The sequence below is a fragment of the Amblyomma mixtum genome, chromosome 8 (assembly GCF_055824585.1).
Source record: "Amblyomma mixtum isolate Tamu chromosome 8, ASM5582458v1, whole genome shotgun sequence".
NCBI classification, from domain to species: Eukaryota; Metazoa; Arthropoda; class Arachnida; order Ixodida; family Ixodidae; genus Amblyomma; species Amblyomma mixtum.
The window spans coordinates 37,576,058-37,593,188 of record NC_143019.1 but is presented as its reverse complement, the minus strand read 5'-3'; the positions used below and the strand labels follow the sequence as shown (position 1 = coordinate 37,593,188).

General features: G+C 48.6%; 1 protein-coding gene across 2 annotated transcripts in view; it reads right to left on the bottom strand.

Annotated features, from left to right (window-relative positions):
* Positions 1-17,131, bottom strand: part of LOC149332123 (uncharacterized) — a 373,230-nt gene that overhangs the window by 121,520 nt on the left and 234,579 nt on the right. For both annotated transcript variants that reach the window (XM_089557078.1, XM_089557079.1), the window contains exon 2: positions 14,718-14,815. In XM_089557078.1, the coding sequence (XP_089413204.1) occupies positions 14,718-14,815 (98 nt within the window). The remainder of the gene's footprint in view (positions 1-14,717; positions 14,816-17,131) is intronic.

Genomic DNA, 17,131 nt, shown 5'->3' with positions numbered 1-17,131 from the left:
CACCTGGGGTTCTTTAACGTGCACTGACATCGCACAGTACACGGGCCTCTAGAATTTCTCCTCCAAAGAAATTCCAGCTGCCGCGGCCGGGATCGAACCCACGTCTTTCGGGTCAGTAGCCGAGCACCATAGCCACTGAGCCACCGCGGCGGCACGTGAAAGGTGCAGCGAAGCATCTGAGAAGCACATACTTCCTGGCCGCGATGCATTCGCTCTCAGGGCTAGGGAAACGAGCCAGGTCTCCGGCAACGGTGCAGCGTGGTATTTTATGGGATGCACATTATCGCCCGCAGCATGGTGATTCTGTCTAATACGGAGAAAACATTGAAGTAAAAAAAAATTGAAGGGAGCAAAGAAACAATTTCGATAGTTTAAGGCGTTATTCACCGCCGTCCGGAGCACACGGTGTAGGGGGCGCTGAAAGCAAAACGTGACACTAAGCCACAAATGCCGCTTTCTCGTTTCAAACAACAAAACGTTGTTTGCATTTATAAGAACGTATCGTACAGCCAATAGCATATTATATATTAGCATACAATTAAAAGTAACGAACAGACACAACGGTCGTATATTTTCACGAAGGTAGTTTCCGTTGGGTTCCGCAGGTCAACATTTGAAGAAAGCAAACACTTCTCAGTGAGACATTTATTTTCTACGTTTCTCCGGGGCCTAGCATTTTTCAAGACTTGGGAAAAGTCGAATCCCGAAAAAAAAAACCTCAATAAATATCTCACTCAGGAGTGCTTGCCTTGTGAAACTAATACACCAAGTATTTCAGGGAAGCCGGCCACTAATTTTTAAAAATAGGCTTTTTGAGTTATGAAGAGAGCTTCTGCGGCAGAATAATACCAGTCTCGGCGGACACCAGAAAATCGGTGAATCGTCTTAAGTAGTAAGCTGGTTAACTCATTTTTAATAATTAACTTTTTAACTAGTAAAGTTAGGCGCCTAGTTGCAATTATAGATTTGTAGCCGGACGTTAGTAATAGCCATATCAGCTTTTACAATTACGAAAACGCGATTGCCCTCGGCGCTGTGACCCAACAAAATCTGGACACATCGTGCCAAATGCATGCGCTTTCGAGAAGCATGCAGGCAAAGAACCCCCTCCAGCGCACGTAACTAGTCGAAATAGACAAATTTTGTTGAGTCACAGCGTCGAGGGCAATCGAGTTTTCGAAATTCTAAAAACTGATACAGCTGTTACTAAGGGCCGGTTGTAAATCTCTGATTGCAACCAGGCGTCTAACTGTAAAAATTAGAAAGTTGATTACCAGGAATTTGTGAACCGGTCAGCTAGTTAACTTTAATCACCTGTTCTTCGGTGTCCGCCGACAATGGTATTATTATGTCGCAGAAGCAGTCTTCATAACTCAAGAACACTATTTAGTAACAATCCAAAACAGGAATTAAAAGAAAACGACAGCGACAAACAGCGTCCATTATGCGCACAAAGTACAAGCTCACAATACATACACGGCAGATGGAACGAAAAAAAAAATTGAGCAAAAAAAAATGGCTCCCGAGAACACAGCTCCAGACGTCATATTATGTTCACTGAACGCTGAACACAGCCGAGCCCCCTGAAGCTCACGCTCTAAAATATTTTATTTTTTTTTTCTTTTCATATACCTATTTGTAATTTAAGCGCGCTAGTCACCATGTCTCAGTTCTTAAACAAGCATCACAACTAGGGGTGTGCAAATATAAAATTTTTCGAATACGAATCGAATACGAATACTTGGTTCCGAATATCGAATCGAATATCGAATAATTAAGAACAGATGCATTTAACCACTACAAAACGTTTATTTGAGCACCCAAAAACATCACAGTTTAACTATCAATGATTAAATGAACACAAAAGGTGTGTGTGGCTGCACAAAAAGCATCAAAGCCTCGAACATTATTCTTAGAAGAGTGGAAATATCAGTGAAGATGGCTAGTACACAGCACTGATTAAGGCTAGCTTGCCATAAGCACAAAAGCGCGTTGCTGGGATGAACATTAAAGGTTATCGAGAAGGGAAAACCCGCTGCTCCACATGGTCAGGCAGAAGTAGTTCCCTTAACGACTCCTCCAGCCACAGAAAATGCCCTCCCACTTGGCACTGAACTGGCACGTATTGCGAGGCACTTCGTGCACAGCTCTGACTTGTGGGGACGCCTTCGTCCCTTGCGTTCGCTTTCCCTCAGCGCACTAGTTTCCTGTAGTCAGCTCCTCCGCAACGCACCCTTCTCAGTTTGGTTACTCTAGCTAACAGGGGAGGGCGCTCGCGTCGCAGCGACAGCAGCGCCACGGATGGCGTGTTTTGCCGCTCGCGCGCGAGGGAAGGCTCGCTCTCTTCTCCCTGGGATCGGGAAGCGACCGGACGTTTCGCTCGCAGCTTCGCTCTTCGTCGACGGGCGCCTCTTGGTCGGAACTAGAGCACTGCACGGGCCTCAATTTGAGGCCCGAGCCCGGCCCGGGCCCGAGACCTGGAGCCCGAGCCCGGCCCAGGCCCGCGGCTTCAAGCCCGGGCCCGGCCCGGGCCCGCTAAATTGTCGCTCTAGCGAGCCCGGCCCGGCCCGTGAATCCCGGAGTGAAGCCTAGCCCGGGCCCGGCCCGGCCCGTTTCACAGTAAGCTTGAGGTATATTGCTCACTCTCAGCAAGTAGACTGCTACTAGACCGATAAGGAACTGGCCGACAAATGTTCTGAAACGGCAGTTTTGCTTCCTGAAAGTTGCTTCTTTTTAACCGAGAAGGAAGTGGTGAAGAGTAGTGCTCGCCAGGCCCGTCTTTTGGAGAGTGATCTCGTGTAGGTGGGCAAATATTAATTCGGAAGTTCCGAGAGTTAAATAAAAAGGGCTGCATACACGCGTAGTAGTCTACTTTGCGTTGCCCGTGATTTTAATCAGTTATATTCTGCCGCCGGCGAAGTATAAATATTAAAGCTGCCTTGCAAGCAGCAGGATGACATTTTTTTAGTGAACGGGATCTTACACGTTCAGCTAATAGCCGAACTGATCGCCTTTCAGCAGAAAAGAAAAGCTAGAAGGCATGAGTATTTCACGGTATGTGCTTGAAGACTACAAGCATCCTAAACTAATATGTTTATAACGAATGCATTTCTAATAGTGTATAGGTCTGTTTTCGGATGACTAACGATCAATGGCCAATTAAGGCCGGTTGCATTTTACTCTTACACACCGCGGCGTGGAAATAAGGAGATAAATAAGCCAGTGAATAAAGCTTAGTTTTCTCTCAGCGCGTACTATAACTCGTAGCTCATCCGTGTCGCTGCTTCAATGCCTCAGTTGTGTGCTTCACTCTACAATAGTGAACCAAAAGTCGGACACCAGCCGTTTCTGTACGGACCCAAGCCCGGCTCGGGCCCACAGCTTTAAGCCCGGCCCGGGCCCGCAACTTCAGGCCCGGCCCAGGCCCGGCATAATAAATCATGTTCCGGCCCGGCCCGCGGGCCGGGCCCGGGCTTTCGGGCTGGCCCGAGCCCGTGCAGTGCACTAGTCGGAACTTGCTCCCGCCGAGCCCGTCCCGCTCGGCCTCGGAGTTTATCCCTTTGCCCTAGCGTGGGCGAACGTTCGCTCGTAGCCGTGCTGGTGAGTCGGACATCCTAGATTCCTCAGTGTATTTTGTTGCTAGCTGGCGTTATTGTTGTTATAGCAATAAATGCCTTGTTTGTGTCAGCCAGTGTGTCGTTCCTTTGTTCCCATAGAGCAAGGCCCGCCGTGGTCGGCGTGCGCTCGGTAGCGTACGCGACCACGGGGTGGGGTCCGGGCGGCTTTGAACTCTGTCAGCCGCGGTTAAACGGGGAGAACGTGTTTATCTCCCCATTTAAACCCCACAGTCTATACCAGCTTCGCAGGTATAGCCACAAAAAAGCTCATCAGCGCAGTCAGCTACGGCATGGCCCAACGTTACGCATTGCTCTAGGCGCCGCCGTGTTGTTATGTCTCTGTCGAAAGGACTTGCGGACCGATGTGAACGCCGGTGCTCACAATAGAATATTCGGGTAGATACGTATATTCGCGTCGGATCGAATATTCGAAACAACACGAATACTTGGATATCGAATACGAATACTAAAAATATAATTTTCGAATATTCGCACACCCCTAATCACAACTATCGCAACTCTGTTTATAGTTAGGCCCACAGTGACGACGTTCTGCACGCATTTGCATACAGCTGCTGCGCGCGCTCACATCATCATCAGCCTGACTACGCCCACTACAGGACAAAGGCCTCTCCCGTGTCTCTCCAATTAACCCTGTCCTGTGCCAGCTGCGGCCACCGTATCCCCGCGAACTTCTTAATCTCATCCGCCCACCTAACTTTCTGCCGCCCCCTGCTATGTTTGACTTCTCTTGGTATCCACTCCGTTACCCATGAGCGCCTAACAACGTCGGAGGTTAATTGCTGAAGTCTATACCTGGTGAATAACGGCATGGGGCAGCCCGAATACTGACTTTTTATGTTACGGTTAAATGTAACGAAAACCTGTATATTAGCACTATAATTAATGTTACTGTTCCTATTTCCACACTGTTACCTGACACACCACGCCTGCCCTATGCACGAAGCAGCTGCGGACATGCAAACATGGGAGAACCGGAGGAGCGGGGGAAGGGCGAGGTGGGGGAGGGGGAGTGTTAAATATTCCTACGCCATTCTCGCCCGAAAACCGGAAGCGGAAGTTGGCGGCACACCTTTCTCTTCCTCTCAACGCGTTAACTTGTACGGGCACGGACACGCTCTGCTTCGAAACCTTCCGACACGCTAATTAACGGACGACGCCTCCAACTCTTTTTTTTTGTTTACATATTTTCATTCTTCCCTCGCCGTCGCTGTTAATCTCCGCCCGACGCAATTAGATTACCTGCGTCGTGGATCGGCTTAATGAGCCGGAAAGCGGCACGTTCCAGAGGGGAAGATCGAATTAGGGCGACAAGAAGACGAGCAGAGCGGGTTCTGCCGACGATCAATACAGTTAGACACTCGCGAGCAAGATTAGCGGTAGAATGGGAGCGGCTGAGCACGTATAAAGGGCATACGTAGCCGCCGGTGACGCAAAACGGAATTCCCGAAGGACGCCAGCACGTCAAAACTCAAAGTCGGAGCTGCCCATCAACAGAGCCCCCCTCCCTCCTCTCCTCCTCCTCCTCCTCCTCCCCCCCCCCCCCTCCGCCGGCGTCAAGAACAGTACACCAGTTCAGCAGCTGAGTAACGAAGGATGGCTGAAGCGACTACACCGCTGATAGGCGTTTGCGAGGATAGATTAGGCTCGCCTAATACAGGAACTATGATTAAAAGCGGCTGAACGCCGTGAGAATTAAAGCACAAGGAAAAGGAAACGAGATTTGCTCAGTTAAGTGGGAAACTTCAAAAGAAAGCCGGAGACAGACAAGACGCCTTAGTACGCTTTGTAATAGAGTTCGTTTCGTTTTAAACTGAGCTCGCATTCAATTTCGTTTCGCTCTCCGAGGAAATGAATAAGGAAATGAAATTGCCAATTCCGCACTGTTCCGTTTTCTGGAGACATCTAGAAAGGTAGTAGTCGTAATGGAGTCCTTGGTCATGAAAACGATCTGAAATTCAGACATCAAGCAAAAAATAAAGGGAGGCGACCGCCACTGCGAAGGAAAATACCGCATATACTCGAGTAAAGGCCGCTCCGGTGTGTGGGCCGCTCCCCCACAAATTGGGGGCCGATAATGTAGAAATAAAAAAGAAATTATGGGGACGCTTAAGTCTTGCGAAGTGTGGAATGCGATAACATTATATTTCGCATTTGTCGTAGCTTCTGTAGAGACATCTGTCTGTGTTTACGTCAGTTTCTTCGCGATTTTCGGTCTACCAACCGCCATATTCGGACTGTGCACTATAAAAAGTATTCGCTATGCAGTAGCGGTGACCACATCTGCATATATCACATTTCTTGCTCATTCTTCGATTCCGATTTTCTAACTAGGTCGCTGTCTAAAATCTAGATTGCTCACAAACCGGTTTCGCAGGTCGCGATGACGTCACAAGGTCACGTGACCTGTCTCGACCAATCAGCTATAATTTCGTGACACCAGACATCAGTGCGGTTTCGGTGTGACGACTACTCGAATGATATCGCATTAAAACAATAATAACCCCCAAAGAGCAACAGCGTTTCACGTGCCTTTGCCCAGTGCAGAGTAGCGGGCCAGGTATTCATTTTTCCGGCCGACCTCTCTATCTTTCCCGTCAATAAACCCACGTGTCTCTGCGCGGCAAACCCCCATGGTTTGCGAGGTGACGACAGCCGTCTGCTGCAGTCATTAGAATCTCCCAAGATGCACCGCTCTGTAGCTGTCTTAAAAGAGTATTCAGATACCTGCCTTGATGACAACGGCCGATCAAGAAGCGATGCCGACAGGACAGCTAAGAGAAGGATCACTTCAGCCTTGATGATTTTGAATTGGTGGCTTGCTTTGTCCACAGCCATAGTTAAACGTTTTAAACTTAAGGAAATTTCACATGCAATAAATAGAACCAAACACGACTTCATTTACGCTTTTATGAGGTTGGTGTTGGTGAGAAGCCGGACCCGAGCAGCTCTGACAGTGATGAAGGGCCTTTAAAGTTATCTCCAGCTATGCGTCTGATGTGACGCCAGACTGTATGGCACAGTGAAGTAGTTTTTTTCCGGATAACACATGAAAAACTGAACTGAAAAGCTGCGCTTCCGTGCAAGGGCCACACCCAAACAAACTCACGAAAAAAAAAAGAAGTGCGGACCTTAGAAGAGTCGAACGGTGTATATCCAGCCTTTAGCCCGTTGGACATGTTTTTCTCTTCAGGCTTTCACCCACACAAAACACACAGGCCAACGCTCAAAGTAGTGCCCACGGAACAAACAAGCAAAGCTGGCAAGTGAACACGCAAACAAACAGCTCCAGGCATACTTCTCAGTGGAACGGTAGCCAGCCAACCAATGATGTACAGAAAAATAAAAAAGAAAATATTCTTCCGTCCTCCTCAACAAACAAGCGCAGAGGACAGAATAATGCGAACTCAAAAACGGCAAGCTAAATACTGTGGCACAGAGTAGAAGGTCTGTGATAGAGACATCGAAGTATACGCGGTCATCCTGTCTTCCTTCCTTCATCCTTTCTCTTCCTTTCTTTATACCTCTTTGTTTCTTCCTTTCTTTCTTATATTAATTCCAGCCCTTTTGCCTTCCTTTCCTGCGGCTCTCCTTTTTATTCATTCATTTCCTTTTTTCTTCATTCACTGTTCTTTTCTTTTTTGTTTCCTATATTCCTTCCGTCCCTTGTTTTCGTAACCCCACTTTCCTTCCTTTACTTGTCTCTTCTTTGTACCCGTCACTTTTTTTTCCCCTTTCATTTCTCCATTCCTTTCTTCCGTTTTCCCTCCCTCTTCACTCTCTCCAAAGAAAGTGAAGAAAGCAGGCCTGTCCTCGAACCAGGCCGCGCCTTAAGCTCGCGACGTCGACAGCAGAGAGGGAGAGACCTGTGTACACAAGCACAACAGCGTCGGTAGCTCTATAGCCAGCAAGCTCGGTCACCCACTCGGTCATACCGGACACGTATCGCTTCGCCGATGGCTCCCTGAATGCTCGTCTCGTCGGATCTACGCTCCAGAAAAGAAAAGCACGGAAACCACTGACTACACATACACACAAAAACAAACAAAAAACAACCACCAAGCGGTTTCTCTGGCGTAATACCAGACCCAATCCATCTAGCCACGGGGGGGGGGGGGGGGGGGGGTGAGGAGGAAGAAGTTAGTCGGCTAGCAAGGCAAGCCTTGACCTATACAGCCGAACGGCCGAGCTGTGTTCAGGGCGAAGGATGCGGGGAGCAAACACGGAAAAAGTAAAAAAAAAAAAAGAAAGCAGAGTGAGATAAGGCTCAGGAAGGACGTGTGGAGTATACAGTCGAGGAAATAAAGCTCTAGAAAAGGAGGGGATTGTCGCTACGGATGGATACACGTCGGGAATTCCACAGCGCTGTTCCCTTCGCGTCCTAAAGGCTGCAAGCTGGAGGAGTAATGGAAGACGTCTCGAGAAAGTAGCGCTAGCAGCGATTTGTTCCAGACGTGCGCGTTCACTCTTTAAGAATCGAACGAAGAATGAAGAGAAAGCGATGGTCGATATGAAAAAGAAATGAAAGAAAAGAAACGGCCACACGTGACGAGATACAATCTTCTTTTGAGGCTGGGAATTCTGGACTCTCAAAAAGTTGAGGAATTTCTAAGGTATTCAAGAGACGCGGCTTCCTAAATGTGGTCAAAAAATACCCGCTTGCCAAAAATGTGGTCAAATGGCTGCTTGCTTTGGCTGGCTTATATAAATCTATTTACCTGTGATATTTGATTACACTTTTTAATAATATCGCAAAGATCCCCACTGCCATGCAAAAACAATAAAAGATAACGCGAAAAGCGAAAAAAAAAACCTAATTCCACTACCACTCCATTACCCAATGGACGAATAATTCCCATATATGCTGGCAATGCGACACCACTGGCAGCTGTTGACGCGTTTATCGGAAGTGATGTCACTTCCGGTATGGTGACAGCACTTTACTACAGCCAATGCGAATGCCCTGATCTGATGACGTCACTTCCCGTTTGGTGACGTCACTATCTGCAGCCAATGAAACCGCTCTATTCTGATGGCGCCGGTTCCCAACAGCCAATCAGCGAATTTAAGTTCAGATGACAAATTGTCCGGATGAGGCTTGTAACGCTGTCGCACTAAAAAGTAAATAGTCACATGCGTCGCGGTAAAAACAAGCTCGTGCTCTGTCAGAATTTAGAGAGCCGGAACGGATGTAGCACAGAAGAAAAACGTACTGCTACTCTGGTATGGTGACGTCACTTCCCATTTGGTGACGTCACGGTCTCCAGCCAATGAGACTGCTCCAATCTGGTGATGCCACTTCCCTCAAGCCAATCAGCGAATTTAGCTTCAGACGACAGATTCTCCCGACGAGGATTGTAATTCTGCGCATTAAAAAGTAAATAGCCACATGCGTCGCGGTAGAAACAAGCTCGTGCTCTGTCAACATTTAGGGAGCCGGAACGGATGTAGCACAGAAGAAAAACGTACTGCTACCCCGGTATGGTGACGTCACTTCCCATTTGGTGACGTCCCGGTCTCCAGCCAATGAGACTGCTCCAATCTGGTGACGCCACTTCCCTCAAGCCAATCAGCGAATTTAGCTTCAGACGACAGAGTCTGCCGACGAGGATTGTAATTCTGTCGCATTAAAAAGTATATAGCCACATGCGTCGCGCTAAACACAAGCTCGTGCTCTGTCGAAACGGTCTGCACCGAGTGCAATACGAGACGTGTTCGCAGCGCCATTCGACGCGCTCCATAATTCCCCGTTGAAACACAGTTTCGTCGCTTTTGCCCAAATCTCCAAAATGCCGCGACCTCGCCCGCCTGTCAGGGATTTCAGAACCCGCGAAAACGGATTGCCGCGCGCGGTGCAAGCTTAATCTCGTTCCCAGACAACGCCCGCGGGGACGCGCTTCCGACGAACTACCGCGACAACTACAAACGACTCGCCGAGTTGGCTTACCGAAACGAACTTTTCAACGAGGTACACACAGCTCGCAGCCGCAAGCGGCTTCATACTTTGTCGGGAATGCTTCGAAAGCAAGCTCTCCTATGTGGCGACGGCGCCATGTTACTCGTTAATTACGACCGGTAGCAGTCGAGCCGAGCTTGGTCGTATATATAGTGGAAAAGTTCGCCACAGGCTGCGTGCGAGCGTTGGCGATATTTGAACGCTCGCGTATACGCTCAACCACCGCCGCCGCCCACGCCTGTTTGCGCAAACGAGCATAGCGCCGCCTTGCGGGGCTTCCCACGCAAGGCGGCGCATTTGTGCCGCTCATTTACCGCTCTACTTGAGTAGAAGAAAAGAAACGATATAGAACGCTTCTTTTGTCGCGTAATTTTGTCGCCCATTTTCCTTTTTTTCCTGTCTGTTTCTTCCTGGCGCGAGTCACTTTAAAGTTCCTTCTGCTTTAAAGTCAGAAGCCTTCTGCTCGTTTTTGTTGCGAAAGCAACCCTACGCTAGACGCCGAGCCATTTCGCGGAGCTCTGGAAAGGCCAAGCTGCGCATGCGCGAGGGGCGGCTGACGTCACACGGCGCACAGCTGGCGCGCCGGGGCCGCCGCCGCCAGCCGCCGCGCGCTCTCCATCGCCTCGCCGACAGTCTCTCTCTCTCTCTCTCTCTGATGCGCAGCAGCGATTGCGCATCGCCATCTGTGTGGGTTGTGATGTATATAAAGTTGGCAGTGGCTTAGCTCTGCTATGCCAGGATATACGTAACGTGAGGTTAGGGCGAGGTGTCCACATCTCGGAGGACACCTGAACCAGAGGGAAGGCGCATAACTGCCCTCTTGGAACAGTGATACCTCAACCATGCAACATGTGAATAATTAAAAGGTAATCAACTAATTTCACGTAATTAGTCGCATAATCCTTGACTGCTATATCGGTATCTTCTGTCCGCCGAACTAAGCACTCCCTCAGTAAAGGCAGTGCCATTTTTCTTTTAACGCTGTAAAGATGAAAAGGCATCCGCCGGCATATATACCTTAACTAGTAGACAGCTAAACGCTACTAGTCTGCTCGTAACTGCACGCATTTCCTGACCGATCATCGTTACCTGCCATCGTTTCATCCTTTCTGACCTGCACCAATTTTGCTCCATTGCACCATAGCGATAGCAAGACATCACATTTTAAGGCCAACCCAAGCGCATTAACTCGGTGTGCTTCTACTGAGGCCAAATACGTACCTACACACTTCGTCTGTCAAAATCACCATCATCATCATAATCATCATATTTCATTAGTTCACGATCCTTTTCTGTCCAGCCTTTCCTCCCTAGGACACAGTAGAATTCATCGGGAAACACAGAATGAGGCCCTACTTTCCGCCTTCTAAAGCGCAAAAAACCTGTTTAATCAATGGCCTGCCTACATGTTCCGTTACACATCTCTTTTCCCTCTCATTCCCCAAATGCTCCACCATATCACTCCTTTCCTCCCTACACAGTTTTTCCCTAGCGCACAGACTAAACCAGCACACAGATTATCTTTAAGCCAACTCTCTCGCCGTTACTCAACCCCCGAGTCCCAACCTCTCAAAGCACGTTTAATAGAACAAGCATTTCGGCGATAACAACAACAAGACAACCCAGCCTCTCTCCATTTTAATCAGCCTTTCCTGAGAAACAAACAAAACATCCTGTTTCCGGACTCGCTAACTACTTCGTGTTACCCACGGCTCTGCTCTCTCAAGGGATTCGTTTCTTTTTATTTTTCCAATCAGAACGATAGATTGCACCAACAATGGCAAAACAACTCTCGCCTCTTCTATACCGACTTCTATACCGAGCGCACCCTACCGGAGAGCTCAGGCGTGGGCGGCGGCGGCAGCGCTGTGTGGGTTTGCTACGCGAGACCTTCATTCTCAACGAGGCCGGCAACAATAGCCAGGGAGTTGGGCTTCGCTCCTCAGCCTTCAATTTACCACACGCGCGCCTTTTGCCTTCACGCAGGACCGATCCTCTGCGGCATCGCGCGAGCAACCCAAAGGTCAAATGTCACCTAATCCGAAAGCCAGATTTCTTATTAGGGCGGAAAACTCGCGAAACTTACATAACGTCGAATACGTTGCACAAAGTAGTTACTATATATACCAACTATGTAAATTCCAATCCGCCGTAAAGCAGCGAGCCCCAGTTGGTAGGTTTGGTTTGGTTTATGGGATCTTAGTTGAAATCAAGAGGAAGAAATGGGCTTGGGCAGGGCATGTAATGCGAAGGCAAGATAACCGCTGGTCCTTAAGGGTAACGGAGTGGATTCCAAGAGAAAGCAAACGTAGCGGGGGACGGCAGAAAGTTAGGTGGGCGGATGAGATTAAGAAGTTTGCGGGGATACAGTGGCGACGACTGACAAAGGACAGGGTTAATTGGAGAGACATGGGAGAAGCCTTTGCCCTGCAGTGGGTGTAGTCAGGCTGATGACGATGATGATGGGGTTTAACGTCTCAAAGCGACTAAGGCTATAAGAGACGCCGTAGTGGAGGGCTCCGGAAATTTCGACCACCTGAGGTTCTTTAACGTGCACTGACATCGCACAATACACGGGCCTCTAGAATTTCTCCTCCAAAGAAATTCAACCGCCGCGACCGGGATCGAACCCGCGTCTTTTGGGTCAGCAGCCGAGCACCGTAACCACTGAGCCACCGCGCCGGCTAAGTTGGTAGTTGCTTTCGGTTTGTTCTCTTGACTGCGTTATGTCCTTCGGCCGGTTTTCATTACCCAGACGTACGAACTCGCCCGATATGAGTGGTGTTATCGTAGCTACCGTCACTGCACCCACATGTCTTTATTTATATTCTGCATCTGTATATATATTTATTACACTACTGTGCGCTGGCACGCTTTAATGCTGCACCGCTTTGTGCGTGTAACGCTATTTTAACCACGCCGACAGTGTTTTTTAGTTATTGCTGACAACTTCGCGTGATTTTACTGCCTCCTTCTCTCACGCCCCCCCTCCAACACAATGCTATTTGGGGGACGATGAGCAGGTAATAAAAAAAAAACGCCCCGTCATCGCTGTCTATCCCCCGTCTATTCAGCCGCACTTGGAAGCAGTGTTCCACAATTAGTGAGACCGAGAAAGTCTGGGCGGTGACGGGTGATGACGTAGCGTGGTGTAATTCAAGCGACCACGAGAGCACGATGTTCCTGTAGGACATGGCATTGCCTCATTTCCATTCCTTTACAGCCCTTTTTTTTTTCTACGAACGAAGAAAAGAAAAAAAGATTCACTTAATAAGGGGTAAGGAGAGGGGGAAACTAGGGGGGGGGGGGGGGGGGAGTAGGCAAGCGCTACATCTGACGCTATCGTTTCTATACGTCCTGGAAAAGGACGGTTACAGGCAGAAAGTCTCCCTTATCTCGCGAGTGTTTCTTTTTTTTTTTCTGCGCGGAAAACAGGACGTGGAATTTCGTCGTGCCTCACCGCATATCTTTAAAACGGCAGAGCCTGCGGTTTTTTACATATTGGTCCGTGAAAACACCCAAACACACAAGCTTGCTATCAGTATTCTTTTTTATGCGTACACAGAAAGAAGGCACAAACCCTCCTTGTGACGCACAAAAGGTGTAAAGCATCCCACGCGCCAGTATATTTGGTGCCACAGAAACGCCTGGCTCAAAGACATCGGTTACAATAATAATAACAATGACAACAAAGAAGTACACAAAAACAGAAGGAGCAGAAAATGCTTTCCGAACCGACAAATTTCTCGCCGAGCTGACTCAACAATAGGAGTCTGCCTCGGAAGCAGCGCTGGCGTCGCGTTCGCTTTTGAACAACGCCGGCGCAGCACGGCGCGGTCTTATTTCCCTAGGGATGTTTTCCCTGCCCTTGCATCACGTGACCTTACGATTCGGTCAATTCGTTCAATTCTTTTTTTTTCCCCACAATCCTTTCTTCCTTTACCAGGAAAGAGCGGAACGAAAAAGCTTTGGGGAGAAGGATTCAAGGATGGTGGGAGCCCTTGTTGTGAAAAGAAACCAATCTGAAAAAAAAAACTGTTCAAAATGGAGGAAAATGGGGAAAACATGGAAACAAGCAAGCCGGGAAGCAATTTTCGCGTCCACAGACGCGTGGTGCAACGTGTGCACCCACGTGGAAGAAAATTGAGGAACGCCAAAATATTCACCTCCGACTGCGGAGCGCCGCTGCCTTTTTTCCCTATTTGTCGCTTCTTTTTCCTATTTCTTTTTTTTTTTTATTCGGCGCGTGCAGCTGACGGGCGCCGCTGTAACCGCAAACAGCTTCGCACGGGAACAAGCGCGTTGCTCTCTCCGTTCAATTCGCGGGAGCGCTGCCTCCCAATTTTCCCGCAACAGGTTCGTTTCGGAAGGGACAATCGGGAATCGCGACCCGCCAACCGTTCACAGAAAAACGGTTGGAAAAGGCTCGCCCATGTGCCTTCGCTTTTTCTTTTTCTACACATACTGGTTCGCATACACCCTAGTCCTAGCGCACCCCCGTTTCCAGGAGCAAGTGCCGCGAAGCCTTGATTGTGCGATATTCAAGATAGGCATGGTTGCACACCGCTAAGCCAAGTATAAGAGATATAAAGGAGGGCCACTCCGCGGAACCGAGAGCCATCTCTCGGCGTTTCCAGGAAGCATTAATGCGTTAGCATTATAACCCCCATATCAGGGGAAAAAGTGTGAGGTGTCGTCTGACGCCCGAGCCGAAGTAACAAAGAGTGAACGAATAAAGTAACAAATAAGGAAAATGTAAAGCAACACTCGGCACCCACGGAGCCTGCTCGAGACTTCAGGCGGAAATCACTTAAGTGGCATGAACACGTGTCTTAACTATTTCTTTTTCTTGCTGTTTTTTTGCTCCGAGGAAAAATCCAGGCGCATCCTCTGCATTAAATGGCATGGCCGCTTTCACGCTCAGCAATATGATACCGCTATATTATCGACGCATGATCGAAGCAATATGTGGAGCTGGGTGCATGGCTCCAAGCGGTCGCCAGTCGGTCTCGTAGATGTAATGTAGCCGACACACTGGATTCGTGATGACGCTCGTATACACCGACGCAATGGACCAGCTATGCGCAAAAGAAAAGAGGACAGACAATAGTGCGGCGTCTCACCTGTAGTTGCTGGACTAGCCTGGTAAGTGGCTCCACACCGTGTTTGACGCAGGAAGCGCGGTACGCCTCCAGCAGGTCCTCGGACTTGGACACGGACGCTGCGAGAGAGAGATGAGAGCGGATTGAGGACGCTGCGAACATTCGCCGCTCACAACTGCGACGTCTATTGACAGTGTTCTACTGAGAACATAATAAACAGTCTTGCTCCTGTATTTCTCTCCCACATTCTACCTGGAGCACTGGCTGCAGTCGGACCAACTGGACGACCGGCGCGCTCCATGCCCACCCAGAATGCTTAGCGCGCTTAATATGCCGTTCATGAATGGAGTGATTCTTTTTACCCCTTTCTAAATAGTGTTCTGAAAAGACCCACGTATCTAATGCAAAATAAGAACATACATTAATTTGGGGCTGTTGGCAGCGACATAATCTAGCCGAAAAGGAGTGACAAAAACGAACATATAGTATGACCTTGAAGCCAGCAGTGTAGAACTGTTCTATACCCCTTAAAGTTTAAAGGCAACGTTATCGCTTAATCACGGTGGATACGTTATCACCACATGTTATCATCATAATCAGCAACAGCAACAAAAACATCCAACAGCCTCTTTTCCATTTCCCGCATGCACGAAGACATTTCCCGCCTCTCTGCAACTCAACTACTGTAATTACATATAATTCCGTTTCGCACAAATTCCGTACCTAGCCCTGCATATGTGCATCTTTATTTAATGTAGACGTAGCAATGTGTATCTATTTTGGTCAAATGTTTTAGGGGAATCCCGCAAGGTGGAGCCGATTTGTAGTAAGGGAGTAATTACTCACTGCCATCCACCCAAGCACAGCCATACGGAAACAAAGGAAAGCAATGCAGCTTTCTCAGAAACTTCGCAGGTAAAGAAAAATTCGACTGTATCACATAACATGGGCATGTCAAAAAGTCGACGTCGTCCCAGTTATACCAAACCCCAGTGTGGAGCAATGGGAGGGTCTGCTCTCCAGCGACTGCCGCGATGACCAGATCGGTTTGATACGGCGAGCTCAGCTGACGGCAGCATCCAGCGGAGCCCTGGAATAGGGGCAACCGACCGTTGCGGATGGACTCATCTGACCGCATAAAAGCACTTGTGCTAGAGCTAAATAAAGTTATCCTATCCTATCCTGGTCCGCCGTTCGAACCCGAGGCTAGGACGAATTTTTCTTTAACTGCGAAGTTTCTGAGAAAACTGCATAGCTTTCCTTTGTAGCCGAATGTCTACGCTTGGGTGGATGTCAATGAGTAATCACTCCTTTATTACAGATTCAAATACCTCACGGGCTCCGACTGGAGTATTATGTGAGGGGGGTTACATAACTGGGGTGGGAAAAAGAAGCAAGTAGAACATGGTTATTTTAACATCGTTATACAAAGAACAAGCAACCAACCAGAAAATAGAACTAAATTGAAAAACGCACTACAGAACACACTTCAGAAGAAAATGCTACTTATTTTTTCTTTGAAAATAACATGATCTGAGATGTGAACAATGTTGCCAGGAAGACTATTCCAATAAATTATTGCATGGGGCAGGGCTGATGAGTTGAATACAGGTGTTGAATACAGGTATATAGGTGTTCAGGCGCCTTCAGCATACAGACACAACGGCTCACACTTCCTTGACAATACCATATAAGCATTCAAGCCCTCATACATCGCAGACTTGACACGGTGTCCTGCAGAGGCTTCAATTTTCCCGTCTACGTATGTGCCCACCACACTGTATCGGCCATCTCTTGGAAAAAAAAAAAAAAAGATGCCCAGGCTTAGCTTGGTTAAGCGAAGAATGCGTTGCATATTGCGCGGTCTTTTTGCGTGCGCGAGGTATTGCTTGGCGGCACTCGATTTTCTCAGCAGCTTTTCCTCCGTGACGGATGGATGGATGGATAGGAGCGCCCCCTATGAAACGGGGCGGTGGCAACCGCCACCATGCTCAGCCGTCCTTTTTTTTCTTTTTTTTTTCACGTGGTTTGGTGACGTCACGTCACCATGTGACGTAACGTCAACAAACCACGTGACGTCACGTCACGTGGTTTGGTGGCTGCCCGGCCGCGCCCAAGGGCTGAACTGAGTGATTGCAATACGCTACGCATAGAAGAATAAACGTCGCAGTCATGTAGGCTGCAATACAAATTAGGTGTTCCCTCTGAGAACCTCCCCCTCCACGCAGACACGCAGGGTCGCGTACGCTGCAATTGAAAGTGTCGACGCGATAAAGTTTATCCCGGCAAGCGTATACAGGTACACAAGGGCACGGCGTCCGCGTCGTCCATATTCTATCAATGCGTCGGCGCCGATGTTGTCGTTGTCGACTTCTTGAAAAGCAACGAGGGATACCCGGTTTTCTCGGCGAAGCATGCCGGCTTGTTGGAGCCTG